We start from the raw sequence: 16716 nt of genomic DNA, 5'->3' as shown, positions 1-16716 counted from the left end.
AAAAAAAAAAAAAATCTTTTAGTCATTATGAGTATTAAAGTTATTTTAGTACGTGAAAATGACAAAAGAAGATGTAAAATGATTGACTGTTCAGGGATGAATGAAAAAGAAATAATGGACCATGTTTTAAATGAAATTGGTATCGTAAATGAAGATGAATATTCAATTGAATGGGAGAATAATGAAATAAGAATTGAAATGAAACCAAAAGTTCGTGCTAAAATTTTTGTTCAAAGATTAAAGAATATTTCTGAAAAAGATGAAAGAGAAGATTTAATGAATGATTTAGCATATGCAATGAAAGATGAAGAAGTAGGAGAATTTATTTGTCAATATGGATTGGATGTATTAATAGAGTTATTATATGATGAGATTTCAACCGTAAAAGGATTAACAACATTACGTATTTCTATGTCAAGAGAAAAAATTTTTGATATTATTATTGATGAACAACGATTTACTAATAAATTATATGAATTAATGGGTGAAGAAGATGTTTCAATTAAATGGCAAGCAGCAGAAATTATTTCAATTATTGTTACATTTGGTGGGATTGATATTGTTAGAAAAGCAGCTAAAGAGTATGCAAGAAAACATGGACAACAAACGTATGAATTACTTTTAAAAATGATGAAAGATAAAACTATGGAAGAAACAGTATTACTTGGAGCATTAGTTATTGGGTCAATTTTTATAGGAAGTAGTGTAGAAAAGAAAAAGTCTATTGCAAAGAAATTAGAAAGTATGGGGTTAAGTAAAACAGTAGAACAAATGACAATAAATTTTCCTAATTCAGAAGATATTAAAACACAAGCAGTAATAATACAAAATAATACTTATTATGCTCAAAAAGTAAAACAAGATAAAGCTAAAAAAGAATTTTTTAGTATTAGTAAAATAGTAGAAGAAGAATCATGTAAAAGAGATCAAATAAGAAATAAATTTAAAACAAATGAAGAAGAAGTTAATGAATTAAGAAATGAATTAGATTCACTTCGTGGAGATATTTTAATATATGAAAATGATATTAAAAGACTTCAAAAAGAAATAATTGATAAAAAGAAAGAATATAAAGAAATGCAATCAAAAGTTCCAACTGAAATTATGGGATATAGTGATGCTGAATTAAGGTCTAAAGTCTTAGATTTAAGAAGAAAAAGAGATAGACTTAAATTTGATGTTCAAGAACTTCATAAACAAAAGAATGAAATTAATGAAACAAAAGAAGAAATGGCATATTTTGATATGATTCATAAAATGCAAAAAGATAATAAACAAGGAATACCTAAAAAGAAAAATATTCAAAAACAAGTTAAAACTGCACCATTACCATGGCATAAAGTAATTACATTACAAAGAGGAGCAGACACTACTATTTGGGATGAAATGGAAGATTTTGATATTAGAGAAAAAGATACTGAAGGTTTATTAAATAATTTTAATTTTAATGAAGTAATTGAAGACAACGATCCAAATCAAGTTAATTATCCATTACATAAATATCTTGGATTTTCTCTTCTTAAATTACATTTACCTGCAAATAAAATTTTATTACAAAAAATTCAAAATTTAGATAATACTTTCCCTTTAAAAGATATAGAAGCATTAATTAAATATCTTCCTAATAATGCTGAATATCAAATTATTAATGGTTCTAAAGGAATTGATATTACTTCAGTTATTGCTGTTCAATTATGTAATGAACCATATTTAACAAATAAATTAACTATATGGTATAAAATTAGATGTATTAATATTGATATTGATAAAGCTACAACAATTATGACTACTATAGCTGATTGTCTTAATACATTACAGTCTTCTCAAGAATTATTAATGACTTTGAAAGTTACTTTAAATTTTGGAAATATTCTTAATGCTTCTAGTCCTTTACGTTGTAGAGCTGATGCTTTCTCATTAGAAGCTCTTCTTTTATTAAAAGATGTTCCTGGTCTTTTACAAAATGGACTTAAATTTGTTCTTGGACAAGTAGATCCAGTATTATTATTAGAACAAATAGCAATTTGTAGAGATGCTATTTTTAATACAGAAGATGCTAGAACACTTCTTCTTAAATCATCAAAAGCATTAGAACCATTAAGTAATGAATTACATGATTTACGTAAAGTATGTAAAGATACTTGTTCACTTAACTTAAAAAATTCAATAGAAACATTAAAACAAACTATTTCTAATGCTTTTAAAATATCTGAACGATTAGATACTCTTGTAAATTCTGTTACAGAATGGTTTGGGTTAGAATCTTCTGCTTCATTTTTTAAAATTTTTTCAGAATTTGTTAGAGATATTTCGTCAGTAATGGAGTTTGTTTTTATTTTGATTTAATACAATTTTCTTCTTCTAAAATTCTTATTTGTAGTTGTCAACATCTCGCAGAGTATATGGACCTTGAATTGATGCCATTGCCTTCTACTAATTATTCTGATCCAGTTGAAAATTACGTTCAACAAATAATATCCGGAGAAAAAGTTCCAAGTCCTATTGATCTTTTCTCTTATTAATATAATTTTAATAAACATCATTAAATTTTGTTATAACTTCTTTGATAGAACTAAAAAATTAAAACTAAAAATTACCTTAACTAATATGTCTTTTATCAAAGACTATACTCCACAACTAAAAGAAATAAACCAATTAATTAATACTAATCAATACAAAGAACTTGAAAAACAATTAGATTATTTAGATAGACATGAACAAATGAAAATATGTCAAAAATCATTATTTAAAACTCATATAAAATATACAACTTGTGTTCAATGTCACAAAACAATACTTTTATCTTTAACAATTAATTGTCAGTTTTGTGGTTTAAATAACATTTGTCTTGATTGTTGTGATATTATAGAATATCACTTTCCTCCTAATAGATTTAATAGTAAACTTGAAAAATATGATATTTATTCATGTTCATATTGTTCAACAAAATATAAAAAATATCTCTTTTATAAACAAATTCAATTCGACAGAAAACATTGGAAAGAAAATTTAATATCAAAATATTATAAATCTCTATTAAAACTCATTGGTCAATTCGATCAACAACAAACTGAACTTTCTTCTTTACAAAATGAATTTTATAATTATTTCACTAATGATATTTCACTTTTGGAATCAAACCTAATTCATAGAATAGACCTTTGTTGTAATACTTTACTCTTATTCTGTAAAGATTTAAGATCTCTTCAACAATTAATGAAAGACCAAAAACTAACCCAACTCAATACAAGAGAAAAAGATGTATTTACTTCTATAAAATGTCTGCTTCAATTAAAAATGAATGATGTCCTTACTGCTGAAAATGAAGTTGCTGTTTGGTGTTTTTTTTTATCTTTATTTCATGTAATAGAATAAATTCATTAAAAGATTCTTCAAAGAACTATTGTTCCTTTCAAACCAAAAAAGATTCAGAGTGACCAGTGTTTTTATGGATTGAATTCGTTAATTAACTTTATACAACCTTCTTCACAAAATCAATTTATTATTTCTCCGTGTATTGTAAACTCATTACCACAAATTATCACAATCCAATCTCAGTTGATAACATCTTCTACTAGGTTCTTTATTAAAAACAAAGAATTATATAATAAAATGATTCCAATAACTCCAGGCTATTTTATGTTTGAATTAACCTCAGGAGTCGGTATGATTCAACTAAGATTTAGAGAACGGTTAACAACATTTGAAATACCTTATGCGTTGTTTGTTGTTCTTGATGCTAAAAAAACAATAAAGAAATAAAAGTCAAATAAAATATATTTTTAATTTAAATGTTATTGTAAGTACATGAAACAATTACATCTCTCTTTCTTTTTTCAATTTTTCATATTCTTTCTTTGCAACATCATGTAGATCATTATACTTTTTCTTTTCTTGGTCACTTAATCCCTTCCATTTTTCTCCAATGATTTTCATAATTTCTGTATTTTTTAAAGTTGGATTAGCCTCTACAACACTCTTTCTTACATCTTTAGAATAAAGGAAATAAGCTGACAAAGGTCGTTTAAGTTTCTGAGTAGTATCAGTTGTTTTTGGTTTAGTGGTTGTCTTTGTTTTATCTTCCATTAATTATTCAATGGATTTTGTTTCTATTATCTCTCTTTAAATACGAAAAAGTTTAGTGAAAGATTATTATCTCGAGATTAAATTATATCGTTACCTTTTCGTTTTTTGTTGTCATTTAAATAATACAGACAAAATACTAAGATAATTTAAACAAATTCAATGAGCAAAATTTTCAAAGTCTTCAGTGAAAGTCACTGAAATACCTTTCATTTTATATGGAAGTTGTTTGTTAGGATTTGGTAGAAATTGAAAGTCATCACAACGAGCACCTGCAAGAAATGCTGTTCCATTTTTACGTGAAAATGTATTCATAATTAATGTTTGAAGAGTTCTGTCTGTTAAAATTGGATTTTCTGTTAGAAAATTTAATGATGTTGCTTCAAGAATTCGTTCCATCATCATAAAGTCTTTATTCATTGCTCTTCCTCCTTTACCTTCTAATATAACATCATCATAAAATGGTTCATAATCAAATTGAAAATCTTTTAGTGTAATAACATCTTTCTTACTAAGGAGAAGACCTGTTAATGCATCTGCCTTTATATTAATGTGCATTATTGCTTGAAACTTTGTTAAAATATTATACATTGTTAAATGTGTCATTGAAATTGAGTTAGGAAAATTCATTTTGACTCTATAAACTTCAATTTCATCTAAAAATTTTGTTAATCCATCAACACCACCTCTAATCCACATACAAAATTTTTGAATCCAAGTCCCACATTCTTTTAAATATGCTTTACCAATACCAAGTAAAGGAATACACTTTAATTGATCCATAACTTTATTTCTAACAAATTGAACAATTAAGTCACATTCATCCATAACACAAATATTTGTATTTTGTTCAGGTTGATTGGTAACAGTAGTAGCAAAGTCACCAGTAAATAAAATAACAGTTTTTGTAGGATTAGTAATTCTGATTGAATTTACAATAAATTCATGAACCTCTCTATACGCACAATGAAGGATATGTGAAAGTGTTACTGGAACTAAGTCTGTTTGACAAGGTTCATTATCTAATATTTTTGGAAGGTTTGTAAAAATTAATAAATGATTGAGTCTTTGTGAAAGGTCAATTCGAATGATAAAACATTCAATCGGATGTGAAATAGGTCTACCATAAATTGTACTATGTGGAATATAAGAATGAACAGGATATAAAGGATATTTACTCAATATCAGGGATCGTGTTGTGGCAAGTTGATATTGGTATGTAGTATTTTTTGTTTCAAATTTCTCTGGAAGATTACATAAACATAATATTTGAGGAGATGTATAACTTAAAATTTCTTTTAAATCACTTGAAGGGTCTTCTGATAAGTCAATTGTGTCAATAGTAAATGTGCTTGATTTAGTAGTCCCAAAGAGAAAAGCTTTGAGCATTAAAATTAATGAGTTTGGTTGAAATTTTTCTATCAACTTCAATTAGTTTATCAAAAGAAATATGAAGTAAAAAATAAAAAATTTAAAATTACGCAGAAAATCTTGTAAATCATTTTTAGATTGTGAGAGAAAGAAGTTTTATAAAAATATCATCATTTCTAAATCTGCAGATAAGGAAATAGAGATTCCACGTGTATTTTTTGAAATTTGAGATTAAAGGAAATGGATTGATTTTGTGAGAAATAGAAAAGTCTGTAAGATTTATAATCCAAAAAGGAAAAAAAATAAGAAATAATTAGAAAATCAACAAGAAATAGACTCTGCATTGTAAAACAAAACTTTAAATTCATACTGAACGAAGTTTAGTAATGAGGAGTTCCATGACTCTTGCAGATACAAAGAAAGAGAAACGAACAACAATGAGTTTCAGATTAACTGATGCATTTAACAAAAAGCCACAACCATTGAAACATTCAGAAACTATGATAAAAAATCAAACACCTCAAAAACATGAAAGAAGAGGAGTTTTCTTTGAAGTTGAAAAGACAGTGGTATTTGGGACTCCATTAGAAAAATTAAAGGAGTCGCAGTGTGGTTTTAAAGGAGTGCCATTAGTAATTGAAGATTGTTGTCATCACATTCGAGATTGTGTTATATCAAATAGAAAATTCATTAATAAATGGGATAACAAACAATTGAATAAATTTTTAGTACAACATGGTGGGAAAGAAATAAAAAATCTTACAGGAAAAGAAATAATGACAGTAAATTATGAAGATTTAAAAAAAATGGGATTCAGTGAAGAAGAAATTAAGAAAACACTAAATATTATTCAAGAAGAAAAGAAAAATGTTATTTCTTTTGATGATATTCTTAATAATAAATTTAGTTGTTGTGAAATAAAACAAATGTATGAATTAATAAAAAAATATGATGAAGGAAAACATGTTAATTTATATGAATGTTCTACAGTTAAAATTAGTATGTTATTATTGAGAACATATTTTATTATGTTAGAACCATCACTATTTAATGAAGATTTATGCAAAAAGATTGATTCAATTTTCACTCAATCAAATAATTCTGATGGAAAAAAACATATTTATGAACTTCAACAACAATTAATAGATTATATTAAAGAAAGTATTTCACCAACTGCATTTAATGTCTTTAATTTAATGAATAATTTCTTTTTGACAATAGGAAATCATCCTAAAAGTTTGGTATTAAATGAATTTAATGAAATAGTGATTTATTTCTTTGAAAGTTTTAATCCACGGCATGAATTTGATCAAGGATATCTTGAACTTATTCCTATATTATTAGGTTTGTCTAATGATGATCAAATTAATTTATTACCTCCATATCGTATTGAAACATTAGACCGTTATGATGGTGAGTTTGTTCAATTTACTGTAAACAATGTTATTTGTCCATATTTTTTCTTTCCATTAACAACATTTAATGAATATAATACAGCTGGTTGGTTTAAAGGTATATTATATATTACCAATTATAGAATGTTATTAGATTGTGATGATACATCAATGCTATATGATGTTTGTTTTACTCAAGTTCCATTAAATAATATTGGTTTTTATAAAATCACTAAAGAATATATTGAAGGGAAAGTATATTCAGCATTAAGAATTATAGCTACAGACTTTGGACATTTAACTTTTTTTTGTGAAAATAGATATAGTGAAGAACTATTACATTGTCTTGAAGAACATATTATGTTTTTCAATTTTAGTTATGAACAAAGTAAATTTAATACATTAGGAATTAAAGGTAAAACAACAAAACAATTAATAACAGAAGAAAATAAAAGACAGAATTGTGGAATAATCCCAAAAGAATATATTCATATTTGGAAAAACCCAAATAGTAAAGTTGAATTAAACATTTGTCAAACAGGAATGACAACAAATAATAATTATATTCAAGTTAATGGACCAGATATTCCTTTTGCTTCTTTAATTGAATTAATTAATAATAACATCGGTACTCCAATATCTGATGATATTTTTAATAAAATGACACAATTTGCTTATCAAACATTAGAACCTGCAAAAGAAATTGCAAAAAAGTTATTAACTCAAAGTGTATTAGTGTCATCAAATGGAATAGGAGAAATAAAAGCATTATTAGCTATTTCTATAATATCATTAGATTCTTATTACTTATCATTAGATGGATTTATGGTAATGTACCGTACATTTTTTAAGTTTACTGATACTTATCAAAGAATGGTATTTTTATGGATGATTTGGTTAATAATGAACCAACACCCACAAGTTTTTGGATTTAATTATAACTTAGTTAAAACATTATTCTACCACATTACTGCATTACGATTTAATGATGATTTATTACATCAGTTTGTGTTAAATAATCGACAGTACTTTGCTACAATTGGTAAAGTAAAATTTGCAATATTAAATGATATTATCCCTCGTCCATCAGAATTATTTTTCCAACATCCTAGTATCCAACAATTACCTAAAATGAATCAACAAATTGTTATTATGAAAAACACTAGTGCATCTACATTACTTCCTTTTACACCAACAACTATTCAAACATTAGAAGTAGAAAATAATAAGTTTTTTGATATTCCAATGAAAGTATTATCTTTTAGTAAATTAAATACTTTAAAAATGGCTAATAATAAGATTTATGTCCTTAGTGATGGAATTAGTTCATTTCATAACTTAACATATCTTGATGTATCAAATAATAACATCAAGTGGTTTCCACTACTTGGAGTAATCAAACTTAAATATCTTGATATTTCTAATAATCCAATTACAACTATTTCATTTCTTCCTACTACATTAACTACACTCAATATGAGAGGATTATGTAGAATGCCTGATTTGACTCAACATTCTTTGATTACATTAGACTGTTCTGGAACATCATCTATTTCATCAAAAACTTTGTTTCATAATCTTCCTAAAACTCTTAAAGAATTGGATATATCTAGTAGAGGTATGTTATCATTACCAATTAAAATATCTAAATTAACTTCATTAACTAAATTAAACTTATCTAATAACTATTTAACTGTATTTCATCCAAGTTTCTTTGAATTAGGAATTAAAGAGTTAAATATTGAACATAATCATATCAAAATGTTACCACCAACTTTTAAAAAGATGCCTATTGAAAAAATTATTAAAGATGATTTCTCTTATGAAAAAAAGGTAATTGAAAAAAGAGTTGTTTTAATTGACAATTCAACGGAAATATTTAATTCACTTATTCGACAAAGTAAACATATCAATTGGAATATTAAAGAAGAACCAAGGTCGGCAAAGTTAATAATAAAAAATAACATTGTTATTGATTTAAAGGTATTAGACCTAGAAAGTATTGAATCACAACCATATTTTGGAATTGATGCTCTTTACATTATTCATATAAGAGAATCTATTCCATTCAGAATAATTGATTTGTGCCAAGTTACTTCATCACGTAATTATATTGTAATTTCTGATAAAATAATTGAAGATATGACAACTATTGTTTATGATGGAACACCACAAACTTTAAAATCTATTTGTAGAACATTAAGAAAATTTATTGAAGACTTTGGAAAAGATGAAATATCCTCTAACTGTTATGAAATCTTAAAAACATTACAATGTTATGATTTATCTCCTGCAGTAATGACAACGGCATTATATCAAGAAATTATTTCTTCATTAGAAATGAAAGAAAATGATATTAATAAAGCTGTACATCAATTAGTTGAGAGAAGGCTATTACACAGAAGTTGTCTTCCTTCAACTACCCCAAGAAATAAACGAGGATTACGTCCTTCTGTTATTGAGGTAAGAACGAATTATTCAACTTATTATTCTGAAGATTTTGGATATATTTTAGTTGATACTCTAAATATTTCACATATTGCTGCATCACTACTTATTCAAACAAAAGGTATTTTTACTGCTCGAGCATTACAAAGTTGTAAAATGAATGGAATGAAAAATAACATGCAACTCAATTATATTATTAGTGTTCTTGAAGAATATTCAATTGTTTTAAAAGTAAGATTAGATTTAGCAAAGAATATAGGATGTGAAAATGAATATCCTTTATTACTAGAACAAGCCAAACAAGCTACTCTAGTGTCTCAAGACGTTTGTTCTATTGGAAATGATATTATCTTATTGTCATTAGTTGGAGTTCCTTATATTGGAAATTGGGAAGAACAAAATGATACAATAATTAGTTCACGACAATATACATTTAACAAATTTCCTTTACAACTTCAACAATGCTTCATAGCCAGTTGTGCATTATATTTTGGAATGCCATATAGCTTATGGAGAAGTGGAGTTATTTTTAAAAAAGAAATCAGAAATGAAGTTATTGATGTACTAATTAAATTTTCCACATCATCATTTGAGGTACATACACGATATCATTTGAGTTCACTCCAAATGGCTGTAGATAATGGAAATATACATCATTCTTTAGAAAAATTCTTAGACCAACTAATATCTATTTATTTTTTGAATGTAAAATTTTCAGTGTCATTATTATGTCCTCATTGTCTCAATCATTCTATTAAAAAAGAGGATATAACAAATTCTTTTTTAATTCATGAAGAGGATCATTCTTATAATATCCCATTAATTGCAATGGATTACTTTTTCTCCATTCTTCCTCCTTCTCTTTCTTCTCCAACTCTAATTAAAGAAATAACTAGAGGTTCATCATCAATCATTTATTTATGTGTTGGAGGGATTGTACTTAAACAGATTAATTCTGACTTTAAATCTTTGAAAAGAAATGATGCTATTCATGACTTTAATTGTAGAATTCATGAATTTTATAATGAAGTTATATTTAGTCAATACTGTTTTGACAATGTAGGAAGAATATTGGGATATGTTACAGAACCATTTGGAATTGAAATGGAATATTATGATGGAGGGTCTTTGTTTGATCTTATTGGAGACTTTACTCAACCAATTCCAGTTCATAGTATTTTAGTTGACATTGCCAATGGAATGAAAAATATTCATCAAATAAATAAATTACATAGAGACTTAAAGAGCTTAAACATCTTATTAAAGAAACAAGCACCAAATATGTTCCAAGCTTTTGTATGTGATTTTGGTGAAAGTACAATTGAAGGAGAACAACAAAGTCAAATTGAATGTCCATTTTGGTTAGCACCAGAAATCTTTAAAGGTGAACAATGGACAAAGGCTTCTGATGTATATTCGTATGGTGTTATTATATGGGAGGTAATTACTAGACAACGACCTTATGAGGGTAAGTTTTATAATGAAGTTAAAGAATCAATCATAGAAGGAGAAAGATTAGAAATACCTAAAAATTGTCGATATGAAGACTTAATGAAGAAATGTTGGTTAGAAAACACAGAGCAACGACCTTCATTTGAAGACATTTTAAACATACTAAAACAACTGTAATTGAACGAATCATTTTAAATTAAAATTGTAAATTATTTGTATTAATCTAATGAATGAAGGATTTTAAGTACTTCATTATTATTTTGGGTATAAAAATTATAACTATGAGAACATCCACGAATTAACAGATTTATACAGGTATATGCTATTCTTAATTTACCTTCTATTCTAATAAGTCTTTTATCATTATCCATAAAAGTCGGCATATCATTTATTTTCATTAACTCTTGTTTAATTAATACAATTATAGGAATAAATGGTGGTTCTGTATGTAGAATAAGATCTTTATAAACATTACAACGTGTTGTAAGATCAAATAATTTATTAAGTGTTTTGAATGTATCGTTTTTTTCAATAACTTTGATATATTTTTCCCTTTTCTTTTCATTTATCCAACTATAACTTTTTAATCCACAGTAAATAGAATACGCACAATCATAGTTCTTCAAATTAAGAAATGTGTCAGCATATTTTAATATTTTTTGATAATCTTGCTTTTTTTTTAATATATTCTTTATCCATTTATTAAAATTACTACTTAAATTTTCTAATTCATTTTCTGTTGTTTCTATTATTTCAGTTATTGTTAATTTTTTTAATTTATCATACATAAGTGCTGTAATTTGTTCTTCAAAAGAATGTGCAATATGATTATACTCATCAACTGTTTCAACAGTACTCTTTAATAAAATGTCAATTTGGCTAATCTCATTAGGAGATAAAGCGTGTTGCCAAAACTTAATAAATTCAAAACAAACTGTTTCATATATACTTTTTAAATGTGTCAATTTTAAATAATTGTTATCACAAATAAAGTGAAGTACAGTCTCTGGTGTAGTAAAATAAGGTAATGTTATCATATAAAATCTAACATATCCAAAGTCAATTGCATCTTTACTAAATAACAATGCTGACAATTTTTCAATATTCAAACATAATGCAATTCTAATATTCGAATCAATAATATCATAAACACCTGTCTTATCAGTTCCTCTTAAAACATAATCTTCATATCGAATCGCAATTTGAATGAGACGATAACCAAGTTTATTAGGAATACCAATAGTATTTTCATCAGAAACTAAAAACCCAGAAAATACTACTGCCATTTCTTTTGAAGTTTGACAGATATGACTAAATAATCTAAACAATTGTTTCAATGGCTTTGCTAAATTTAATACAATACTTTATAATAAGTGAATATCATCATAACTAAATCCTGTTTTATTAAATTCTACTACTTGAAAAAGTTTGAATACTGATGAACTTGTCATAACTAACAATACTAAAGATAGTGCTATTCGTTGATAAGAAGGTAAATCTTCACAAACAATTGTTTGGAATTTGTTTGCTCTTAATAAAGTAAAATTTTCTTTAAGTTGGTTATGGTTATCTAATGAGTCTAACACATCTTTATACGAAACTGTCCCAACCGTATTTAATATTGAACAACATAAAGGAACAGTGAAATCATATGTTGGAATTATTCCACTACCAACCATCATTTGTTGTAATTCCTGTGAACATCTCTTTGATACTTTTCGGTGAGACTTAGCAAAGATATGGTAAAATGGAATGTTTCTTTCAATACATGAACCAACTTCAGTATTAATAGAGTCAAAATCTTCTACAGTATCAAATTCATTTGCACTACTAATAGAACTAGATATTGAATCTTTTAATGAATTTCTTTCATTAGAAATGTTGAATGCACGAAAAGAAATAAATTCAGTTGTAATTTTATCAGGGATAATAACTCCTTTAACTGATACAACATTTGGAATAAAAGAAGAATATTTTTTAGATGAATTTGTTGGAATGCGAATGGTTTGTCTCATAAAAAAGCTTAAGAAAATAATATCTAAAATGACTTTTAAGTTCAAAACAAAAAAATTCCTTTTTATAACTTTTTTGTTGTTATAGAATTAGAAGAGAATAGACTTATCTAACAAAAATTTGACTCATATCGTCCCATTTAAACTAAAAACCAATGGCTAAGTCAAATCAACATATGTTAATCTTTATTTGTATTAGTTATATCATCTTCAACCATTTGAATTTGTTTAAGAGCATTGTTTTCTTGTCGAATATCATCTCTAACATCATCTAGTCTTTCTACTAAGTCTTCAGATGTATTTAATCCTTTTATTGTTTCATTAATATCTTTTTGAGTAATACAAAGTAATGACAAAATTGATAACAATGTTCTAATTTCTGTTTTTAAAGCTACATTTTCTAACATATATGCTTCTGTCCCAATAGACGTATATTCTTTTGGAAAAGAAAGTGCTTGTAATTCACTTCCCATTACATCACATAATTCAAGATAAATTTTACGAGATTTTTTGTAAATACTAATCAATAAATACCTTTTCTTTTTATCTTTTTATATAAAGAAACATTTCTTTTCACCTAAAAAAATGACAAACTCAACCATAACACTCTGTATTTCAACAGCAAGATCTTGTTTTACCATTCTTAAGACTTGATTTTCTTGTTGGACAATATGAGAATCAAGACTTTGTGTTAAATACGTTAAAAGTGATGAAAGCTGTTCCTCAAAAATCACGTCATCTTGAATTGTTGGATCAAATTTATCAAAATGTTTGTATTGAGAACTAAAAAAATAAGAATTTGTTGTGTTTTCTTCAGGATTTGTTGTCTCTTCTTTTACATTTAAGTTGTCAAAAAATCTTGAAACAGCATCATGAGATGTTTTTGTAGTGTTTTGAAGAAATCCTTTCATTCTATTACAATAAAGATTAAAATTAAAAAAGGAAAAAATTATTGATAAAACTGAAAAAAGAAGTTAGAAGATTGAAAAGATTGAAAATAGAATCATAAAGAACTAAAAATTAAATAATTTCTAAGATTAAAAAATGAATAAAAAGAAAAAGAATAAAAGTAACAGTTATTTTTCTTATATTCACAAAAACCTTTTCGTTGAGAATAAAGTCATTTACAATCTTACCACCTTTCATTAATATAGTTAGGAACCTTTTGGTGAAAGACATATCTCAATTATCTTTATAGAACATATGTATAATAAAATTATTAAAGTCATACTAAAATTACTCTTGAACTATATAATCTAACCAACATTAAAACTTTAATTGGTTGATGTTATCCTCATTCAAACATTATTGTTTTAATTAACTATCTTTCAATTACTTTCTACTTTTATATAACAATATGGCATTAATTTAATAATGTTATTTTATATCAAGAGTATAAATGTTATTCATTTCTCTGTTAATTAATAGTTAAAGTAAGTGATAAACTTAAGTGAATTAAAGTCTTGCATAAGAAAAGAAAGGTTATAATATGTCAAGTAATCAAATCACAAAATGAATTCAGTTTTGTTAATACTTATCTAACCCTTGTAAAGCCGAAAGAAGTGTGTTTGAAAATGTTATAAGTAAATATAATAATATTAAGACGTACAGAAATAAATATTGCAAATATCATTGAATAATCATAAAAAAAATAATGAAAAAAGAATATGATATTTATAAACAAATCCCCTTCAGTCTTATAAGTAGAAAAATAATAAAAGAGAAATACATCATTAAAACAAAAGAGGTTTAAAATAATTAATAAATAAATTAAAAGAGAGTTAAAAAAAATCAAATAAACAATAACAATGTACGAATTAGTCAATACAATAACCATGTTGTATAACACTAATAAGAATAGTAAATAAAAATATTACTAGAAATAAAACTAAATTAATATTTTAAAGGTTGTAGTTATAACATTAGTAAATGAAGTAATTTATTTATAGTAGTTAAACCTTTCATTTTCATTAAGTATTTTTCTTATTATCTTAATAAAAATCCATTCTTTTTATTTTATAAGACTAAACTTATAATAATCTTGAGTATTTAAGATGTGAGTTTTATTTCATTTTTAATAGAATATTCATTAAGAAAGATGAAATGTAAATAAAAGGAAAATAAAACCTCTAAATATTTGCAAAAATTATGAGTAAGTAATCAAGAAGAAAAATAGTACTATTATATGACCTAGAAACAGTCTTCAATATAATGAAAATCCATGTAGAAGAATTTATGAAAAGTGAAAAAGGTTATGGCTCTAATTTGTGAAAAAAGATTGAAGGAAGAAGAAAGTGTTGATCTTCTAAATGAGAACCCAGAAGACAGAGTTAGAAGAATAAAAGGAATTTATGATAGAAAAAAAAAATCCGATTAAAAGAAATAAAATTATCAAATACTAACTCAAAGACAATGTTTTGGTGTTAGAGACAATGAAAAAAAGGACTACTCAATACTTGATGAGACTAAGCCTAATAATAATAACATCTTGTCAATACAAATGGATATTATTATTGTAAAAGTTGTTGAAACAGAAAAGGAAAGAATTAATAAATTGATCAGTGAAATTCCCTACAGAAAGTGTAGTAAGTATCAAGGAGATTTAAAAAACAATAAGAGAATAAGAAGAAAAAGAAAGGAAGAAACAAATGAAGAAAATCAAACAAATAGAAGAATAGATAAATAGAAAAAAAAGAATAAGCAATATAATATTTGATTCAGTTACTGATAATAAGAATGTATATATACCTGTACTTGAATAAAAAACATATAATAATTAATATTGAAGATGAAGAATGAAATAAAAATGGAGGATGTTTTAATTCTAAAATTGATAAAAATGATGGTTTTATAAATGATTCAAAACAATTTGTATTTTCATTAAAATAAAAATGAATGATGAAATTTGATATTAAACAATAAAACAAATTTATTTAATAACTCAATGCATTATTTGAATTTTGAAATGATGAGATCCTTGTTTATAAAGAAAATGATAAAACAAATTCATATTTTAAACAACGTTCATTTGAATATGAAGGAATATCAATTACACTTTGTTAAAATATATTTTCACAATAAAACGAATCATAGTAATTGAAATGATTCATCTTGAATAATTGAAAATGAAATAAAAAAGAATAAAAACAAAACAATGAAGAATATGAATGTTTTGAAGATAGTGGTATTAAGTATTTATGTCATTCATTCATGTAAATATACTCTTCTCATTTTTTATTATGTTATTCATTACTTAATATTTCATTAACATAATCATTAATTTGGATTGAACATCGTTACAACAATGATAAAACAAATAGTTATTCCTAACTTTATTAGAACTATTATTTATTCTTTGTATAGTCATAATACAACATTGAATTAGTACACCAAGAATATGTATTAATGTTAATAAATTCATTTATCATTAACATCAATGTATTCCATATTTATTAGACAATTTTATTAATGACTATAATTGATACTTTTGAATTAACATATTCATTTATTAAAGTCATTCTTTCAACTTCTTTATTAGCTTTTCATTTTAATTGATTATTTATCTTCTTCCATTCTCTCTGTAAGATATTCAATGTATTTCTTGTGTCATACTAAATATTAACAACAATTGACTCTTCAATAATATTTATTCATTCTTCATTGTAAACAGACATAGTTATTGAATGTTCATGACAATAAATAAAACAATAAGAATGATTAAATAAGAGAATAATACAATAACTATAAATTAATAGAATGGTAAAGTCAATTCTAATTTATTAATTAACTCTTAAAAACATGAATAACTCTTTTTTTGAATAAATGAATGAAAATAAGGAATTAACAATGGACAAAAATAAGTGATGGTTATATTAATTGAAATTCAAACATTTCAATCATCAAAACATCAAATAACAAAATAAAAAAATAAGAAATAATCTAAATATAATAACAAC

At 25.0% G+C, this 16716-nt stretch overlaps 7 protein-coding genes across 7 annotated transcripts; 3 read left to right on the top strand and 4 right to left on the bottom strand.

Moving 5' to 3' along the window:
* Positions 1-27: 27 nt before the first annotated feature.
* On the top strand, positions 28-2522 carry EHI_197230 (formin homology 2 domain containing protein; the record flags this gene model as incomplete). Its single annotated transcript, XM_648889.1, has 2 exons — positions 28-2324; positions 2381-2522. 2 exons carry the CDS (start codon positions 28-30, stop codon positions 2520-2522), a joined length of 2439 nt encoding a protein of 812 aa, XP_653981.1.
* Positions 2523-2607: 85 nt separating this feature from the next.
* On the top strand, positions 2608-3762 carry EHI_197220 (uncharacterized protein; the record flags this gene model as incomplete). Its single annotated transcript, XM_648888.1, has 2 exons — positions 2608-3333; positions 3388-3762. 2 exons carry the CDS (start codon positions 2608-2610, stop codon positions 3760-3762), a joined length of 1101 nt encoding a protein of 366 aa, XP_653980.1.
* Positions 3763-4242: 480 nt separating this feature from the next.
* On the bottom strand, positions 4243-5472 carry EHI_197210 (uncharacterized protein; the record flags this gene model as incomplete). Its single annotated transcript, XM_648886.1, has 1 exon — positions 4243-5472. One exon carries the CDS (start codon positions 5470-5472, stop codon positions 4243-4245), a length of 1230 nt encoding a protein of 409 aa, XP_653978.1.
* A 380-nt stretch (positions 5473-5852) lies between these two features.
* EHI_197200 (protein kinase domain containing protein) lies at positions 5853-10925 on the top strand (the record flags this gene model as incomplete). Its single annotated transcript, XM_648885.1, has 1 exon — positions 5853-10925. The coding sequence occupies one exon, from the start codon at positions 5853-5855 to the stop codon at positions 10923-10925; it is 5073 nt and encodes a 1690-aa protein (XP_653977.1).
* Positions 10926-10966: 41 nt separating this feature from the next.
* EHI_197190 (uncharacterized protein) lies at positions 10967-12034 on the bottom strand (the record flags this gene model as incomplete). The annotated part of the gene is made up of 1 exon (XM_648884.1): positions 10967-12034. The coding sequence occupies one exon, from the start codon at positions 12032-12034 to the stop codon at positions 10967-10969; it is 1068 nt and encodes a 355-aa protein (XP_653976.1).
* A 78-nt stretch (positions 12035-12112) lies between these two features.
* On the bottom strand, positions 12113-12763 carry EHI_197180 (uncharacterized protein; the record flags this gene model as incomplete). Its single annotated transcript, XM_648883.1, has 1 exon — positions 12113-12763. The coding sequence occupies one exon, from the start codon at positions 12761-12763 to the stop codon at positions 12113-12115; it is 651 nt and encodes a 216-aa protein (XP_653975.1).
* A 176-nt stretch (positions 12764-12939) lies between these two features.
* On the bottom strand, positions 12940-13671 carry EHI_197170 (uncharacterized protein; the record flags this gene model as incomplete). The annotated part of the gene is made up of 2 exons (XM_648882.1): positions 12940-13279; positions 13355-13671. 2 exons carry the CDS (start codon positions 13669-13671, stop codon positions 12940-12942), a joined length of 657 nt encoding a protein of 218 aa, XP_653974.1.
* Positions 13672-16716: the final 3045 nt, after the last annotated feature.

The sequence above is a fragment of the Entamoeba histolytica genome, genomic scaffold, assembly GCF_000208925.1.
Source record: "Entamoeba histolytica HM-1:IMSS scf_1104750519255 genomic scaffold, whole genome shotgun sequence".
NCBI classification, from domain to species: domain Eukaryota; phylum Evosea; order Mastigamoebida; family Endamoebidae; genus Entamoeba; species Entamoeba histolytica.
This window is presented reverse-complemented; position numbering and strand designations above follow the sequence as displayed.